The 19,693-nt window shown below is 40.2% G+C and overlaps 1 protein-coding gene and 1 non-coding gene across 3 annotated transcripts; one reads left to right on the top strand and one right to left on the bottom strand.

The window, feature by feature from the left end:
• Nucleotides 1-1,274: 1,274 nt before the first annotated feature.
• On the top strand, nucleotides 1,275-19,421 carry TBCCD1 (TBCC domain containing 1). 2 transcript variants are annotated; one of them, XM_056121443.1, is made up of 9 exons: nucleotides 1,275-1,320; nucleotides 3,902-3,999; nucleotides 4,651-5,032; nucleotides 6,980-7,132; nucleotides 11,235-11,601; nucleotides 14,590-14,776; nucleotides 14,954-15,451; nucleotides 17,248-17,398; nucleotides 18,850-19,421. In XM_056121443.1, the coding sequence occupies exons 3-8, from the start codon at nucleotides 4,694-4,696 to the stop codon at nucleotides 17,375-17,377; spliced, it is 1,674 nt and encodes a 557-aa protein (XP_055977418.1). In that variant the 5' UTR covers nucleotides 1,275-1,320; nucleotides 3,902-3,999; nucleotides 4,651-4,693; the 3' UTR covers nucleotides 17,378-17,398; nucleotides 18,850-19,421. The 2 variants fall into 2 exon arrangements, with proteins under 2 accessions (XP_055977418.1, XP_055977420.1); XM_056121445.1 differs by lacking the exon at nucleotides 3,902-3,999 and having other exon boundaries at nucleotides 1,302-1,320.
• LOC130030851 (U7 small nuclear RNA) lies at nucleotides 3,266-3,329 on the bottom strand. Its single transcript, XR_008793525.1, has one exon. It is a non-coding gene; the product is annotated as a U7 small nuclear RNA (small nuclear RNA).
• Nucleotides 19,422-19,693: the final 272 nt, after the last annotated feature.

Genomic DNA, 19,693 nt, shown 5'->3' with positions numbered 1-19,693 from the left:
TCTTACTACTAGAAAGTATCCTTTTTTATTTTCTCAATATACATTATCTATTCCCTCTATTGTATATACACACCAAGGAAGCAAGAATCTTGTTCCTGTCCCCACTGCCTACTACTCTGATCTTAAGTGTCTAGCTCTGTGCTAGACACAATAATTACTGTTGCAGAAAACAAAGGTACAGATGAGGACATCTGCTCATTGTCACGATCCACTTGGTGGTGCAACCTGATCTTCATCACCTGTTGGAATCCAAGTCCCCTGCTCTTTACCTCTTGACACTATGCAGAATGGTTACTGCTTCCAGGAAGACACTCAAGGTGAGAGGTCAATAAAAGAGAAACAAATTTCGTTATGTGGTCTTATTTACCTTTGCAGCTTCCACACCCAGAGAAGCCATAAATGGACTAAGGAAGTAGGAAATAATCCAACAAATCAGGAAGCAGAGGTTTGAAGGACACTGTGATTTTTCCCCCACTCCCAGAGGGATTTCATGAACGGGGTACCAAGGAGCGAAAGTTAACAGAACAGAGTGGGGGAGTTAATGACCCTGGATCCTGCTTCAGATGGTCTGAGCTTTTATTGATTCAGTCTGGGGCCACACCAGGAGGTGTTCAGGGCTTACTCCTGGCTCTGCATTCAGGGATCACTCCTGGTTCAGGGGGACTATATGGGATGCCCAGCAATCAAACCCGGGTCGCAGATGGGCTGAGTTTTTATCTTTGCCAGTCTTTTGCAGCGTGGTCTTGTTAAAACTCTGACTCTGTGGTAAAATTTTGGGCACCTGCCTAGCCAGCCTATAAACAGTCTTGGGGGTGGGGGTGGGGGAATAGGGGTACTGCCGCTTTGAATTCTCTATAGGCAAATTCCTCAACAGTGGTGATACTTTTAAAGGGCTTTTGGGAAGACGGCGAGAATGCATGCTAAAGATGAAGCATACTGTCATCCCACAGCAAGCATTTGATAAATGCCATCAACCCCTAATATTGCTGATCAAAGCGTGCTGACTTTCCAGTAGCTGTTGAGTAGCCACAGTGTTATGGAACAACAACCAAACTTCGTACCCTCACCGGGCCTCGCCTCGAGTTGTAAAACCAGACACTCTGGAAAGCGTCCGCTTGTCTTCTAGCACGCGGCACGCGGAGAAACCGAGGACACTCGGCCGCCCTGGCGGGTCCGTCTCGGTGCAGCCGAGTGGCCGCTGGCCGCTCTAGCCAGGCCGCCCGCGGGATCTCGATGGTGCGCGACGCGGCGCCTGCGCAGTGGGTGCGGAGGGTGCGGGCGGGCCCGGAGCGGGGCGCGGAGGCGCGCGGGCCCGTGCAGGTAACCGGGAGGCGGCTCGGGCTGGGTTGAGGAGGTCGCTGTGTCGCTCGCCGAGGCGCGGGGCGGAGTTCGGGGGGGTCCCTGAGGGGCACTTAGGAGCCCACTCGCCCGCGTTTGACTGCTTGTTGCGCACGGCCGGCCGGCCCACGCCGCGTTGTCGCCGGATGCGGGGCGACGTCGCTTCTCGGCCGGAGTCCCGGCTGCCCCCGCCTCCGACGAGTGTTTGAACGGGAAAGACCACCCTCGTTCCGACTCGAGCTGGCTCACGAGCCCCCGCGTCAGACTCGAGGCTTCGTTCGGACCGCGGGCTGTGGAGACCTCCTCACGTCAGGGGCCGGAGCGCGCTTCCCTCAGCTCACTGAGCGGCCGATTCCGAGCTCCCTCGCCCAAGTTTCCCTTCTTTGGTGGCTCAGAAGGCTCCCCCCGCGCCAGTTCCAGCCCCAAGACAAGGTCCTGTGCATCCCGGGTCCCCCGGAAGCCTTTGCGTTCATCCCTCCGCTTCCCGCATCTACTAAATCCTCTTCTGGGTCCATCCACTCACAATTTTTTTTTTCCCTCCTGAATTCTAAAACTCTGTTATTTTTTTTCCTTTCTCTTTTTTTTTTTTTGTTTCTTTTTGGGTCACACTCGACAATGCACAGGCATTACTCCTGATTCTGCACTCAAGAATTACTCCTGGTGGAGTAATGGGACACTGGGAACCGAACCCCGGTCGGCCACGTGCAAGGCAAACTCCCTACCTGCTGTGCTATCGGTCCAGCCCCTAAAACTGTGTTCTTTAGCAACTCAAGTCAGACAGACTTGCATTGCACTTCGTGCTGGGACCGCTTAAAGATGTAACTGGATTGTCACTGTCACTGCCCTCCCGTTGTTCATTGATTTGCTGGAGCTGGCCCAGTAACATTGTGAGACTTGTTACTGTGTTTGGCATATCGAGTACATCCTGTGTTTCTCCAGGTGTTTCTGAGGACAGAGGAGGTGAAGTATGCAAAACTGGTGCAGCAGCCCTGAATTGTTGTCAGTTCTTGTGAACCGATAATTAACCCCAACGAAGTACAGTTTGCTTAGAATCAGATACAAAGTGCAATAGTATAATAACCAAGAAACATTTTCCTGTACAAAAGGACTTCTGGGTGGAGGTGGGAGTGGGGGTGGGGGTGGGGAGTTGAGTGAGTTAGGCGGCACCCAGGGGTGCTCAGGGCTGATTCTTGGCTTTGTGCTTCAGGGATAACTACTGGGATTGTTTTTGGGATCTCAGTGATCCGAATGGTTGCAAGACAACTGCCTTAACACCTGGACTGTCACCTCTCCCCCCCCCCCCCAAGGCAATCACATTTTTAAGCTTTGTTATTTAATGTTGAAGAATTCTTCCTGAAGAAGGTACTTTGGCCACATACAATTTGATGCATTCATTTTGGAAAACATTTTAGATATGTCAGAAGCTTCAGAAATATCAGTTACTTCACAATGCATATCTGAATTTTTGCTGCAAAGAATCAGTATAGAAGACATACAGAAAGGGTAACTATAGCGTGTGTAACAGTGAAAATCTGAAAACTTTTTTATAATAGAAAATTTTAACACACAAAAGTGGAATAGGGAAGTGAACCCATGTGCTTATCACCCAGCTTAGTGGTTGCCATTCCTGTAAGTTTAAAAAGAGAATAACTGGAATAAGGTTTTATATATATATATATATATATACACATACATACATACATACAGAACCTGGCAGGCTACCAAAAGTATCCTGCCCGCTCGGCAAACTTCCTGTGTCGTACTCAATATGCCAAATACCAGTAACGATGATGGGTCTCATTTTACTAATCCTGAAAGAGCATTGAAATGGCTCTTTTAAAATCTCAGGGCTAGGAGGAAGATGTTATTGGTGCCTGCTCGAGGAAATCAACGAACAATAGGATGATCCTGTTACATATATATTAATGGGGGCACTTTCCGATAGAAACTGGAAAACCTGCAAGACAAGTTCTCAAAGAGCTTTAACGCTAAGATATTTAGGGTTTATGTACCTTTCAAAGTAAAGTAAAGGCCCTCCCGTTGATTATCGATTTGCTCGAGCGGGCTCAGTAACGTCTCCATTGGAGACTTTGTTGTTACTGTGTCTGGCATATCAAATACATCACGGGGAGCTTGCCAGGCTCTGCCGTGCGGGCGAGATACTCTCGGTAGTTTGCCGGGCTCTCAGAGAGGGGCGGAGGAATCGAACTCGGGTCGGCCATGTTGGATGCGTGCAAGGCAAACGCCCTATCGCTGTGCTATCGCTCCTTTCAAAATAGTACAGAATTAGTCATATGGTATTACAAAACTATAAAGATTTGAAAATATTTAGTTCCTGTATAGATAAAAGGTAGGATGTACCATAAAGTTACTAACTGGTTTCCCATTGATGTTAGGTCTGAAGATAATTTCTTTCCCTTCAAGTTTTAGATATTTTATAAGTATCATATAACAATAAAACAAGGAAAAGTACTGACCTGAGCCAAGCATAATAGAAGTTGATGTAGCAACTTCACTGTAGCAGAGTAAAGATGCTTTAATTTCTCTTGATTTCTTTTTGCAGTTTATGTAAGTGTTCATGTCTCCTGGCTTTATTGCTTCATACTGAACTTCCGTGGCCAGCGAAGACCCCCAAATCTTAAACCAGTCAAACTCTTATGTGTAAGTGATTTGACTATAAAATTTCATTGTGCTTATTTTAACCAGCATCCATCTTCAAGGAATAACAAGATTTCCCATGTAAGATGACTTTTTTTTTTTGAACCTTTTATCCTGTGCAGGGTTGTAACTCATATCTCATGCATTCACACACTCTGCTTCATCATCCACTTTGAACAATTAAAATAATTTCGTTTCTTCACAATAAATCATCTTGCTCAGGAGCCAGATACAGGGACTAAGGCACTTTCCTTCCAGGCAACCAACCCAGTTCAGCAGTTCAGTCTCCATCACAGCATGGATCCTGAACATTGTGGGGGGCATTGTCAGGTGCACCTCCCCCCATCTTCCTGAGCCCTGCTTGGGAGTTTCCCTTACCCCCTGTTTTCTTACTCAAAATAGATCATATAAGATCTGACCCAAAAACTTGATTCTGGTTTTAGTTGATGAACTAGATTAAGCTTTTAAAAAGTCATCTGTGCAATGCAAGACCTGCACTTTACTACTGTGCATAATCCCCAGCTGCCCCCCCCCCCATCCCCCAAATGACTTTTAGAAAGATACAGCACATTTAAAAACAGAGGCTCATCATAAGGGAGAATACATAAAAGACCTTTGTTGCTGCACCATTTGTGAAGAAACTTTGTTTCCTAGGTATGCAAAGAAACCTTTTTACACAGATGTCCTTAAAGATATTATGGATCAATGCAGAGGAGTTCTCCTTTGGGTGAAAGCAGAACCCTTTATTGTGGGCGCCTTGCAGGTGCCCCCTCCATCCAAGTTCAGTCTTCACTATCTCAGGAAGATAGCTACTTATGTGCGAGCCCGAGCCTCCGAGGGTGCATACCCACGCCTGTACTGGTCTACATGGAGGCACATTGCGTGTGGGAAGCTGCAGTTGGCTAAGGATCTGGCATGGCTTTACTTTGAAGTATTTGATAGTCTGGCCGTGAAGACACCACAGGAGCGCCTGGAATGGTCCGAGATTGTGTCCAACTGCTTGTCTGAGGAGGAAGTTGAACAGAGGAGAAATCAGGTATGGGTTTAGATGTATGTGCGTATATATAATTATTGTGGGGAATGAACTGTTTATTTTGGTATTAGCTGTACAGTGTTTCAGGTTAGTGACTGTTGTGACTCCAGAGTACTATTTGAGCTTTAGCAGTTTCCAGTTACAGTGCTTAATGACTTAGTCCATACTTAGCAATCCTTATTCACCTACTCCCAAGACAGTAATACTACAAAAATTCGTTAATTGAAAGAGAGAAATGTTTTCATTGACTTGAAAAATATTTTGAGTTGAGGGTCTGTGAACCAACCATTGATAATACTTTACTATCAGAACTCCGGACCATTTCATTTTTTGTTGAGGGGGCACACCAAGGTTACAATGCTCAGGGGTTACTCCTGGCATTGCTGGGGGCCCCATCTGGGATGCTGGGATCAAACCTGGGTTGGTCGGGTGTAAGGCAAACCCCTACCTGCTCCACTATCATTTTTAAATGTCTTTACCATGTGCTAGGGTTTAGAAATGAGTACATCGGCATCTGTGTCCCCATGAAACTCATAGACTGTAAGGAAAGCTGGTGTGCAAAAATAAATAAATAAAAGTGCTGTTTAGGGTCCAGGAGACAGCACAGAGGACTAGAACACATGCTTTGCATATGGGAGGCCAGGTGTGATCGCTGACAGCACTTGTCCCCAGGCACTACTGGGTAAGACCTAAAAAGAGCCAATAAAGTGCTATTACTAGTGTAATATATACAATAATAACAAAACAAAAACAAACACTGTCTTCCCGTTGGTTGTTCATCCATTTGCTCGAGCAGGCCAGGAGCATCTCCATTTTGAGACTTGTTACTGTTTTTGGTATATTGAATATACATCACAGGTAGCTTGCCAGGCTTTGCCGTGTGGGCGAGATACTCTCGGTAGCTTGCCGGGCTCTCCGAGAAGGCCGGAGGAATCGAACCCGGTTCGGCTGGGCTGGGTGCGCACAAGGCAAACGCCCTACTGCTATGCTATCTCTCCAGCCCATATAATAATAAAACTACATGAAATAAGATACATTAAAAAAAATAATAATCCCGTCAGGAAATTTTGATGATCAGAAAAGATTTTTCAGAGAAAGTATATTAATCAGATTAGGCTCATCACATTAACAAGCAATCCCAGCATTTCATTGACTTAGCACAATAACTTTCTCATTTGTGCTGTATGGAAATGGGTTTATGAGCATGAGCACAGTCTTCAAACAAGAGGTTAAACCATATACTTCAAAAAAAAGAAATGACTTATAAATACTTATCAGACCAGTAGTTTTTTTCTTTATTAAATTAAACACTTCTTTAAAAATTTGATGAGAACTTAAAGTTCTCCTGAAAATGCTTGAATACTAGAAATTTGCATGTAATTTCAGACAATGCACTAATATCTGAAACTTCCTTGATACATCTCTAAATCTTCAGTTTAATTAATCCTCTTTATCCTAACTAAAATTTTCTTATTCCATTCCTTCATTTATTTTTCAAATTACTGAAGGTTTTGTTTTTGTTTTTGGTGATACCCAATGTGCTCTGGGGGTCATAGACCACACAGTGCCAAGGATCAAACCCTGGGCTCCCACATGGAAAGAAGGTGCTCCAACCCACTTAACTATCCCTGACCCCGAAAGGTTTTTTGTTTATTTGAACAGTTTTAAATTTCTGAAATAATGTACTTTTAATGTCTGGATTTTTTTTTAAATCCATTTTCTAGAGAAAAGACTTGGTATTAGAAGGACAAAGGTAGCCTGTGGAGGAGGTAAATGATTATAAGTCAGTTCCAGAAGCTCCTACATTGGAATATCAGAGACATCAAGTGCTGACAACGTTTTTACAGTTGTTTTAAGATTAGTAATCTGTTGTAACTTTATTTTACTGTATCTACTTGGTGTTGGTTGACTAATGATTGATGCAGTCATCATATACTTTGTTTTTTACAGCTTTCAGTGGACACCCTGCAGTTTCTGCTTTTCTTATATATACAGCAATTAAACAAGGTCTCTCTGAGGACCTCTTTGATCGGAGAAGAGTGGCCTAGTCCTCGAAACAGATCTCAGTCTCCTGACCTCACTGAAAAGTCCAGTTGTCCTAAGGTATAGTTACATTTTCAGCTCATCATATAAAAGGGATAATTTATAAGCAAGCTGGGGCTTGTTGGAATTGCTTACATAAGCCAGTGATTTGCTTGCTTTTATTTGCTTTTTACTTTTCTGCATGAAATTACAAAACAAAATCCTCCCTTGTTCATCAATTTGTTTGAACGGGCCCAGTAACGTCTCCATCATGAGACTTGTTATTACAGTGTTTGGCATATTGAATACGTCACAGGTAGCTTGCCAGGCTTTGCCATGCAGGTGAGATACTCTCGGTAGCTTGCTGGGCTCTCCAAGAGGGGTGGAGGAATTGAACCTGGGTCACCCGGGTCAGTCGTGTGCAAGGCAAACGCCCTACCCGCTGTACTATTGCTCCATAATCTTAATCAAAATAGAGACGTTATTTTTGTTCCCTCACTGACACAGAAATCCCATACACAATTTTGGGAAATCATTTCCATACTTTTTTTGCATTCCATTTTTTTTGTACATTGATGAACTTAAATCTGCTTCTTTGATGAAGTGTACATGAGAAGACATAGTATTTACAAATGTTGAATTTGTTGAATTTTCTGGCACATTTTAGAAAAATACTCTCCTATGCATAAGTAATTTGCCCAAACATATTTAAACTCAGCATGCTTGAATAATTATAAATGATGTGATAACCTAGATGTTAAATTTAACTCCCTTACATTGTGAGTTTTAGAAAATGTTCTCTCTCTTTTTTTTTGCCCCTTGTAATATAAAGGACATCAAACCTACTTTGGGAAAAGTATTTTCTGGTTTTTTGTTTGGGTTTTTTTTTTGGGGCGGGTAGGGTGGGGAGTGGCACACCCAGCAATGCTCAGGGGCTCTGTACTCAGGAATTACTCCTCTTGGTGCTCAGGAGACCAGATGAAGTGCCAGGGATTGAATCCGGGTTGGCCACATGTGAGGTGAGCACCCTACCCACTGTACCATCACCCAAATTTTCTTTTTTGGGGCCACATCTGGCAATGCTCAGGGGTAACTCCTGGCTCTGGATTAGGAATTATTCTTAGTGGTGCTCGGGGAACCATAGGTGAAGCCTGGAATTGAACTTTTTGTGGGCAGCATGCAAGGCAAGGGCCTTACCTACTGTACTATCACTCCAGCCAAATGAATCATTTGTTTTTAATTTGTTTTCTGTATTTTTTTTTTATTCTTTGGGCCATACCCTGCCATGCTCAGGGCTTACTCCTAGCTCTGCACTGAGGAATTAGTACTAGCATTGCTCTGGAGAACATATGTGATGCCGGGGATTGATTCCACTTCGACTGTGTGCAAAGCAAACACCTTATCTGCTGTACTATCAGCCCAGAGTTTGGGAAAAGTATTTTGAAAAAACTAATTAAAATTTGGAGTTCAGTTTTATTGCCATGTATAGGCTCTTTAAACATGTTTTAGGCCTTAATTTTTTTTATATTTGGTTCTTTCATAATCTTTTTAAGTTCTGTCTTATTTCATGACACTGTTCTCCAGTTCTGCTTTGAATTTTTCTCACTCTTCTTAAATCCCTGACAATTACTTGTTACTTCTCCTTCAGGATTCTGCCTCTTGCAAATTTCTCTCCTTTATGTGGCATCGTAGTTTCTCTTCTCACACTTCATATTTCTCAGTGACTCCTGAGTTTATGTCCAGTCTTATATTTTCCCCTTCACATAGATGTCCATCTTTACCTCAAATTCAGAATATTCAAATTCAGCATTAGAGATCTCAAATTCAGTATTAGAGGTGCAATTCATTGCCTACTCATTCCACATGTTGTTCCTGCTAGATTGTCACCATAAGAGCTAGAACTATTGTAGCCTATATTCAGATCTTGTTCTGCCTCTAATTTTCACACAACTTGAGTTATCAGTTAACTTCTCCAGTCCTCTGCTTTCCTCTTTAGAGGAGAAGGATAATAGTGATAAAATTTCAGTAAAATATTAGTATAATACTTCTTTGCATTCCTATATTAAAATCTCCCTTTCTTTAAACTATATTGCCTTTATAGATCAAAGTGGACCACCAGCCACTGAGACTTTTCTTTTAATCTATCTAGTATCTAGTTTTTATATCTCACAATTCTACTTCTGAAATAACTCTTTAAAAACCTGTTCTTTCTCTCCTTCCCCTCCTCCTCCCTCTTCTCTGATATAGGTACTAATGACTTTTGATGGGCGTTGTGAGAGGAGGGATTGATCTCTGTAATTAGATCCTAGCTGGTCCCCAGTCTGCAATCTTCAAACTGTTCTATACTTTTTAAATTGCATCTCCTATCTAAACTCCATCTCTGGATTCTAGTTGTCATAGTTATTTTCCCAGTGTTCTTCAAGTAGTCATCCTAGGGCCTTCTGTGGTTGGGACAAGGAAAGGGGGCATGTGTAACAAGAACAGGGGAGGATGTGAACAGCTCTGCTTTGGTAGGTTTTTTGGCCTCTGAATGGGAGTTTATTAATAACATAAAGTACAGCTATTTAGAAACTAGTTTGAAAGACCCTGGCATGCAAAATAAAGTTCTGCTATTTTAGTATTTCACACAAGGCATAATGTGTTTGGTCCCAGCTTACACAGCCCCTTCCTATTTTTTTTTTTTCATTTCATCATCCTGTTATTCGTCGATTGCCTCGAGCAGGCCCCAGTAACGTCTCTTTCATCCAAGCCCTGAGATTATATTCAAGGCTATTTAGGAGAATGAGACCCATCATTGTTACTGGTATTTGGCATATTTGGTACGCCACGGGGAGTTTGCCAGACTCTGTCCTGTGGGCAGGCTACATTCGATAGCCTGCAAGTTTGTCCAAAGTAGGAATAAGACAATAAGATGTCATAAAAAAGTTTTGTTAAGATGTCGCGCGGCCGCGACACATACCTTCATGTGTGCGGAGAGTGGTCTCAGCATGGTGGTGGCTGGTCCTGGAGGTCTTCGGCTGCCGTAGCCCTGGTCGGGGCGGGGAGGAAAGCTCAACCCGCTCCCCTCCAAGGGACTCCGGGAAGGAACACCCAGGCGCGGGGGCAGAGACTGCACTGTTCTCGTCCGGGATCTGGATTTTATAGTCTCTGAGTCTTGGCCGCTGATGGGATTACACGGCGCCAGGGGGCCAGGTGGTGGGTGTGACCCCCGCCTACTGGAATTTGGAGGATCTGGGTGGAAGATGCTCGACTCCAATTCGAGTAGGCTTGGAGGTCTCGGCCCCGGAACCCGCGTGGCTTTGTCCCTCTGCCAGTACCTTCATGTGTGCAGAGAGTGGTCTCAGCATGGTGGTGGCTGGTCCTGGAGGTCAATTAAGAATCTATTCAAACAGGACTCCACTGTGGGTTTTTTTTTCTCCAAGTGCAGTTCATTATTTTTCTCATGCTCATAAAATTTCTTTATGACTCTTTGCTATATGATTAGTTGTTTTTGTTTTATTGTTTTTTTTTAAAGTACATTATATAAACTTGAGTTCCTGGAGGTCAGAACTATTTAATTTTCATAATTCATCACTTGATATGGCTCATAACATGAAAGAGGAATTCAAAAAAATATGTCGAGTGAGCCAAATCTGGGAACATCTGCCAACAACAGGAAGTTTATTCCCAAAGTTGTCCTTTTCTCTTAAACTTAGTCACTGTAAGACCAGTTTCTTTGTTTCATCCAGTAGAATTTGAAATCTGTTGATTTGAGAAGATCAATAAACCCTCTGCTTCATGAAATAAATGAGATGGTTATTTGAATTCTCTTTTTAAACTTTAAGGAGTATTCACTAGGCATGCGACTTTGAGCAAGTTCTTTACCTTTTCGTATGTGTATTTCCTCAATGATATAATGAGTGTGGTAATGGCATTTATCTTAAGATTGTAGTTAGCTTAAAACATTAAATTTATAATATTGTGTTTTGGCACACGGAATTGTTAGTATTGCTTTTGAATTTTCTGAGTTGGAAAGAGAATGTTTATACCTACCATATGCACAAAAATTTCATAAGGTTTATATTCCCACCTTCAATACTTCTTTGGGAATGAGGCAAAGTCAAACACAAAATAATGAAAATATTATGTTTCAGGTCTTAGAGAACCTGTTTTGTTAAGCATGCTTTCTTTTGATATTTTTTAGAACTGGAATGATTACAGTCATCAAGCTTTTGTCTCTGATCATCTGTCAGATCTTCTTGAGCTGCTTTTAGATCCAGAACAACTCACTGCATCATTTCATTCAACCCATAGTAGTCTAGTCTCTCGAGAGGCTGTTACGGCACTTAGCTTTCTTATCGAAGGTACAGTAAAGAAAGGCAGGAAGATATATCCACTTCATGAAATTGCGCTATGGCAACCACTGCATGCGGAAACTGGTTTCTCAAAGTTCTCTAAGACCTTTTCTTACTACAAGCTGGAAGCCTGGTTGAGAGCCTCTTTGACTGGTAATCCCTTTGGTACATCTGCTTGCCTCAAGTCTGGAAAGAAATTGGCTTGGGCTCACCAAGGTACTTTCAAAATGTTTTCAATGATATTCAACTGAATGACAAGTTAGGAACCTAGTGTTTTCTGATGTATTAATACATCTTCTGTAGGAGACCTAAAATAATTGCTACTGTAAAAGAACAGAGCACCATCTCTCTTTTGTATGTGACTTTCCTCTCAAGGCAGCAACAGCTCTGGAGTTGATTTATTATCCCAGGTTACTTTGGTTGTAGTTAACAGAAATTCTGGCTTTAGTGTGCCTTCTCTTTCCACTGCTTTTCTCATTTCTGACTTTGGCAGGGTGGGGTAGGCCTGGCACATCCAGTGCTACTGTGGGAACCATAGAGTGCTGAGGTGCCACCTGAAACTCCCATAAAGCAAGTACTTCAGCCCTTTGAGCCATCTCCTTGGCCCCAATTTTCTACCTTTGTCTCTCTCTCTCTCTCTCTCTCTCTCTCTCTCTCTCTCTCTCTCTCTCTTTCATATGCTTATTGACTTGAGGTTATTTTCCACACAGCATAGCAGAATTTGGTCATTCCACAGTTACAACCTTAGAGACTTGATTAGAGATGCGTTCCCTTTTTAGCTACACAGATACAAGTAGATGAGAGGTTTCTAAATTGGAATTTAAATTTAGAGAGAATCTGACCTTGGTTCTATCTGTATCTATTTCTGAAGCTCAGTAACGGCTAAAGGGGTATGATGTTATAATCTAAGTGTATATTGGAAAAAAAAGGGACTGGGCACACATTTCAACACTAAGGCAAATGCCAGGCAAATTAATGGGAAGAAAAGAAACCCAAAACACTAGAATATATTGACACAACCTTTCAATTTCAAACATAAAGAAATCTCTGCTCTAAGTAAACATTTAGAAGAAAATATGAGTTCTGTACTTGTATAAAAAAATCCATTTTGTATCAGATTTTTATAATACAAAAAATAAAATGTATTGAGCAGTTATCTTTAACAGAATCTTGAAGCAAAGAGTCTGTGATCCTGCAATTTCATTTCCTACCAACGTATTACTCTAGTATGAGGTCAGAAAGTCTTATATTTGTAAGGCTCCCATAGTATGGAAAAGCTGTGACATAATTCTTATTATTCAGGTCAGGTAAAGTTTGAAACATTGTTAGGTTAGGCACTTCTAGGATAAAGGAGGTGTAGATAACATTTTAGGATTATACTGAAATGTTACTGCTGGAAAATAGTAGGGTTACAAATAATTTTGTTTGGTTGTGAGTCATGTCCAGCTGTCCTCAGGGCTAATTCCTGGCTCTGTGCTCAGGGATCACTTCTGGAGAACTTGCAGGACCATATGGGGTGCCAGGGATCGAACCTGGGTCAGCTGTGTGCAAGCCAAGCACCTTACCTGCTGTCTATTTCTCTAGGCCCCAAGATTTCAAATAGTTCATCTTTTACTACTGTATTTAAATTTTTCTACAATAAATATATTTTTAATGAAGAACTGATAGAAATTATTGCATAATCTTTAAATTACTTATGAAGTAAAATTAGCGTATAAGAATGCAAATGTTTACAGGTTTTATGTTCCTGTTACCCTACCACACCCACCACCTGAGGCCAGTAACCCACTACCATAGTCCATAGACCCTTCTTTCCAATCCCCACTTCTGCAGACTCTTTTGTGAAAGTCTGTGATTTTTTTCTCATTCGATTTGTTTATTCCCTTGCTTTATTTCTTTAATATATTGTCTGTAAGTGGGGTCACCAGGTATTTTTTGTCTTCCTCCCATTGTCTTACTTAACTTGGTACAGTACCTTACAATTCTGTATTTTGTAGCAAAAAAACAAAACTTCATCTTCTCTTGCAGCTGATTAGTATTTATAAATTAATTTAAAAGAAGAATACGCCCATTACCCAATGCTGGAGGATCATATGGCCAGAGCAGGCCTAGCTACAGTGCTTAACTATTGGGATAACCCAATGCTTGTGTGCAGGGAGAACAGAGACCCACATGTCTTATATAGGTCTTAACATTTGGCTACTTTTCTTCACAAGATTGTGGGGCTTATGTTTTGGGGGGACATACAGTCTGCGAAGCAAATCACATAATTGCAGAACAGTATTTTCAGAATAACGTACAAGGATTTATTGTGTATCTGCTTTTGCAAGATACCATGTATGACAGGAAGATGTGCTCTTTGTACTTTCTTGGGAATAAATACATGAACCCAAATGGAAATGGCACAGTAATTAATTCAGGCGAGGCTTAAAATTAGTATTATAAAATGGGTATTCGATCATTGTATAACAGGAACCCAAGCACAAAAATTTGTAAATCTACAACTGTACCTCATGGTGTTTCACTAATAAAAATCTAAATAAAAAAAAATGGAATAAAAGGAGACCTCTCTGAAAGTCGCAAAAAAAAAAAATTAAGATATTGCTTAGGGGTTGGGATATAAGTTAAAACTTGTAAGAGTAGACATCATTAGTGAGTCAACTCTGCCATTTGTTGGCCATATGGCCCTGGGCATTTTGCATAATTTGAAAGACTAGCACTGTAGCACTATCCTCCTGTTGTTCATCCATTTGCTTCAGCGGGCACCAGTAACGTCTCACAACAAATTGTGAGACTTGTTGTTACTGTTTTTGGCATATCAAATACGTCACGGGTAGCTTGCCAGTCTTTGCCATGAAATTGAGATACTCTCGGTAGCTTTCCGGGTTCTCCAAGAGGGGTGGAAAAATTGAACCTGGGTCAGCCACGTGCAAGACAAATGCCCTACCCACTGTAATTTTCAATTTATGGGCAATACTGAACAAACTGGAGATATAAAATTGGTGTTTTTTTTTTAACAAAAGTTGTGAACTATGGCAAACATAATAGAGAAGTGGTATAGGAGAGACACCACCTGACTCCCAAATATAATGTTTTTGTAGCTTCACGTGCATTTAGATTTAAACATGTTTACATGAAGATACTTGTAATTGTGTATAGAGTTGTCTTGAATTGAAACTGTCCCACTCATTTATTTTTAAATAGTTGAAGGGGCAACCAAAAGAGCTAAAATTGCTTGTAATATTCATGTGGCCCCTCGGACACACCGCATGGTGGTGATGAGCCAAGTTTACAAGCAGACATTGGCCAAGAGCTCAGATACTCTGGTGGGTGCACATGTGAAGATCCATCGCTGCAACGAATCTTTTATATATCTGCTCTCTCCCTTACGGTAAGCACTGTCTTCATACTGTTCTAACATTATGACATTTTCTTTTGACTATGATTGATCTTTCTTTTGCCATCAGAGAGTAACATTATAATAAAAAATTAGTAATGTTATAATGAGATATTTTGTATCTTACCTCCTATACAGAGGAATTCACTTTTTTTCCCCCCAACGTTTTAGATCTGTAACAATTGAGAAGTGCAGGAATAGCACCTTTGTCCTGGGCCCCGTACAGACTGCTCTTCACCTCCACAGCTGTGACAATGTTAAAGTCATTGCAGTTTGCCACCGTTTATCCATCTCTTCTACAACAGGCTGCATCTTTCACCTTCTGACACCTACTCGCCCACTTATTCTCTCTGGGAACCAGGCAGTAACTTTTGCCCCCTTTCACACCCATTACCCAACGCTGGAGGATGATATGGCCAGGACAGGCCTAGCTACAGTGCCTAACTATTGGGATAACCCAATGATTGTGTGCAGAGAGAACAGAGACCCACGTGTCTTCCGGATTTTACCCCCCTGTGAATTCTATGTGTTTGTTACTCCCTTTGAAATGGAAGGGGACACAACTGAGATCCCTGGGGGTCTTCCATCTGCATACCAGAAAGCCCTGGGTCAAAGAGAACAGAAGATACAGATCTGGCAGAAAACTGTGAAGGAGGCTCGACTGACAAAGTGAGTCTTTTCTAGAAGTAATTCTGTGTTCAATGTACAACTCCATGGGAAAGCAAGGTATTGTGGATGTGCTTAATAGCTGTGCTGAAAACAACGGTGTATTTTGCTAAAACTTTTGATTGGAAAATGAGAATGGGTATTTGAGTTTTGGGTTCCCTTCTTTTATGAAGCTTTGGTTTAGTTTGCAGATATGATATATAAATGAAGGAGCCTATATAGAATATGCCACATAATCCAATAATTGAATTAGTTTTAGTTTTGTATTTCTCTGCCCTACCCCCGGAGATTCTCAAACTTGCTTGTGCAATATAATCATACGAGGAACTTGTTAAAAACAGATTTCTGGCTTCTCCACTTGGCCGACAGATTCTCCATGGGTGGATTCCTAATGCAGCTGCTCCATAAACTAATGCCAGTTTTTTTTTGTTTTGTTTTGTTTTTAGGTTTTATTTATTTTTACACATAATTAAAGTGATATTACAAGGCATATATTATTTACAACTGTGCAAATGTTACATAATGTGAGTTTTTAGCAGAGTTTTCCTAAATCAATAGTAAAGAGTAAAAAATAAAAACAGTATTTTAAAAGCCAAATTTAGCCATTATAAATATTATCTTTTATTCTGAGATTGTTTGCTTCTTTCTACTGGTGTACAAAATATTTTAAATAATAAACTTGTGATAGTGGATGGTTGCAGTTTATTATGTCTACCATGAAATTTTATTTCTAGGATATTGGTCTCTGGATTTTAAAAGCCAGGGACATACTCTATGGTCCAATGATTCAGAAGACATCAGTGTTGTTAGTCAGACATTCAGAGGATTTATGGAGGGAGCAGGATTTGTTTTTATCTTTGAAGAGTTTGTGTAGAAAATGAGGACTGATGAAATTTTTTTTTTAAGGCTACTGGACTTTTATTCATTTTTTTACAATTTTGGACACTGGCATTTACAGTACTATTAATAATAGGGTTTTGTGCATGCAGCTAATACCCCCAAAAAGTAGGCGGTAAAGCAAATAAGTTTGGAAACCTCTTGTCTAGAAAAAGAAACTGGAACAGATAATAGTTATACCAAGACCTTACTGGTCTTGAAATGGAAAGTGGGGCATCTTCTCTTTCTTATCTTGAATGTTTATAAATATTCAAATTTAGAGTCTTGGCAGCTTCTTGTTTCCTCTGTCTGGAATGTTCTTCAGATATGTCTTTTACTAAATCTATTACTTTGATCAGATCTCTGCTTTACTGTCATTTTAGGAATGAATCTATTAGGTGTTCACTTGTTTTCTACAGTAGTATTCCTGATACTCTTTTTTTTTTTTTAACCCTGATGTATTTTTCTCCTCTTAAGTATTTAAAAAATACTAAATTGTGTGTGTGTGTGTGTGTGTGTGATGCTTATCTTTTCTGATAGAATATACAATCCCCTAGGAGTGTAGACTTCACCCATCCCAGTGTGAGCTGTACCTTCCAGAGTCATGCAGTTCCTGTCTCTTCTCTTTTCAGTAAGCACTTATCCCTGTCAGAGCACTATAGGTAAAACGCTGGTCAGCACCACTGATCCTCAGCAAATGTTTAATGAATAATCACAGCAGAACAAAATGTGTAATTACTAATAAGACTTTATAAGGAGTACATTGTATCTGAACAATCCACAGTGCAGAGTTTTACAGGGCAGCTGTTTGTAGAAAACAAATGTATAACTAGAAATCATTTATCCTGTTTTATGAACACTTGGCATAAAGTCAACAAGAAATCATGTTTTTCCACCTCCCCCCCTCCCCATTGCAATCTTAGGGAGCAAAGAAAGCAGTTCCAGTTGCTTGTGGAGAACAAGTTTTATGAGTGGTTGGTCACTACAGGTCATCGTCAACAGCTGGATAGTCTCGTGTTGCCTGCAGCAGCCTCAAAACAAGCAGCAGGATGAAGTTTCTACAGCAGAATACTGGTAGGCACTTATAAAGTTAACTACTTAAAAATAAACTATTCAGGGAAATCTTGGTAGTACACAGCAAACTACACAGAACAGTGCGTTACTGACCAGTACCAAAGTTTTTTACCACCATTTGCTTCACTCTTACAGAACTGATAACTATTTCTGTTTTGGTCATTTTATTTCCTGGTACATTTTACCAAGGCTCCTTCCTCTGCAGTCCAAACTTCAATATTTTCTCTTCTCCACAGTTCTGTGTAACCACAAACCTACTTTTTTAGTTTAAAAAAAAAAAATTATGTTTTTTGTTTGGGGGCCATGCCTGGCAGTAACCAGGGCTTATTCTTGAGTCTTTGCTCAAGGTCACTCCTGGTGGTTCTTGGGGAACACAGGTGATGCTGGGGACTGAGCTAGGGTCAAAGCCAGGGTAGCTGCATGCGAGGCAAGTATAAGTGCCTTATCTCCTGTACTGTCTCTCTGTGGCACAAATCTACTTTTCTTTTATCAATTCTGAACATTTCATGTGAATGGAATCATATAACATGAGGCTTCATGCTTTCATTTAGCATGATGTTCTCAAGGTTCATCCACATAGCAAGTCCCAATTACATAATTTCTTTTATGATGTAATATTTCCATCGTGTGAGTATGCCATATCACCTTGTTTGTGTGTTTATTTTTGGTGGGCATTTAAGTTGATTTTACTTTCAGCTACGCTGAAATAGGTCATGTGTACTTGTTTGCAAGTTTCTACCTAAGCTTATGTTTCATTTCTCTTGGGCACATATCTAGAAGTAAAACCGCAAAATCATGTTTAAGGTTTTTAAGAACTATTCAAACTGTTTTCCAAAGCTACAAAAGTTTTTATTTGTTTACTTTTTATATTATTTACATTTTTAAAAGCATGTACAATTTATTGTGCATTTGACAATATTTTGTTAATGTTGAGATTAAGAATTAGAAATCTAATGAGAATTGGAGCTAAGGAAATGGAGCTATGTGAGGGTAACTTTTTAATTTAGACTAATCCCCTGCTATGTTTATATATCTTTATGAATTTCTTCTATTATAATTAATGTGACAAGCTAAATTAATTACAGGGTAGCCTGGCAAGCTACCCATGGCGTACTCAACATGCCAAAGACAGTAACAATGATGGTCCTCATTCCCCTGACCCTGAGAGAGCCCCCAGTATGCCATCGGGCTACACTAGCACGTGACAGGGATGAATGGAGACGTTACTGGTGCCCGCTCGAGCAAATCGATGAACAGTGGGATGCTAGTGATAGTGATTAATGTGACCCTCAGGAAAAAGGAATATAATTAACATTAAACTTTATGTGCCTTACTGTTCTAAACTACCAGTAGTTATTGTTTTATGTCATTTTATAAATGGAAGCTTTTTCTTATTATTTCCATGAAGACAATAGAAAGTTGAGTTATTGGTATTTTTCTTTTATCTTCAGGACCTTGGATTCGTAAGGATGCTTGATAGATGGTGTGCATCTTGAACCTCAATTGGAATGGTGCTCATGCTTCTTAAAAGACTTTGGGCGTTGAGGGTATTTTTCCCTTTGTTTAAAGATACTCCCTGGATTTCTGTTCCATACTAATTTATTCCTGTTTAGGTTGAATTGTAACTAATATATTACTGTTAATAGGTCAGCAGAAGGTTCATCTTTGCAGTACTAAATAGAAAAGGTGAATGAAATCAGTCTTACTGTTTACATGTTAATATTGACCTGATTGTAGGTTTGCCAGTGATTCACATTTAAATGTGTTATTAAAGGGTTCCAGCCTTTCTAGAATTTAAAGAAGAATTTTGTTTTTTATAACTATATAAAAAATTGTTACTACTTTAAAAAATAATTAGAAGGAAATTTTGATGTTTGATGTATAAATATAGTAGAAATAGTATTTTACAAGGTAAAAACAATGAAATTGTGTGAAGTTTTTCATTTTCTGGTTCAAATTTTCAATAAACAAAGTAATTTTTTCTTTTGATAAGATAAAGCTTTATTTTTAAATTTTATGTTACAGCAAAATAAAGTTTACATTTGGTTGGGAGAAGGACATGCTCTTTTATTTCTAAAGTGAAAAATAACCCCATAATATTTATTCATTTTAATTGAAGTTTTCATTTTTTCTACTATAAGATAAAATTCAAGAAAACAGCATTACCACATGAAGTAATACAAGTCTATTTTAAAATTAATAGTATTTAGTAGATGTTACTGGACCCGCTCGAGCAAATTGATGAACAACAGGAGGACAGTGCTACAGTATTTAGTAGATGCTTTTTTCTCTTTT

Source organism: Sorex fumeus, unplaced genomic scaffold (genome assembly GCF_029834395.1).
Source record: "Sorex fumeus unplaced genomic scaffold, SorFum_2.1 ptg000044l, whole genome shotgun sequence".
Lineage (NCBI taxonomy): Eukaryota > Metazoa > Chordata > Mammalia > Eulipotyphla > Soricidae > Sorex > Sorex fumeus.
Note: the sequence above shows the minus strand (reverse complement) of the source record. Positions and strands in the feature narration are given on the sequence as shown.

Bases quoted from the DNA above. Each gene is read 5' to 3' on its own strand.
- TBCCD1 (XM_056121443.1), top strand. From the start codon at position 4,694: ATGGATCAATGCAGAGGAGTTCTCCTTTGGGTGAAAGCAGAACCCTTT. The intron at 7,133-11,234 runs GTATAGTTACAT...GATATTTTTTAG, and splicing joins AAAAGTCCAGTTGTCCTAAG to AACTGGAATGATTACAGTCA. The intron at 14,777-14,953 runs GTAAGCACTGTC...CCAACGTTTTAG, and splicing joins TATCTGCTCTCTCCCTTACG to ATCTGTAACAATTGAGAAGT.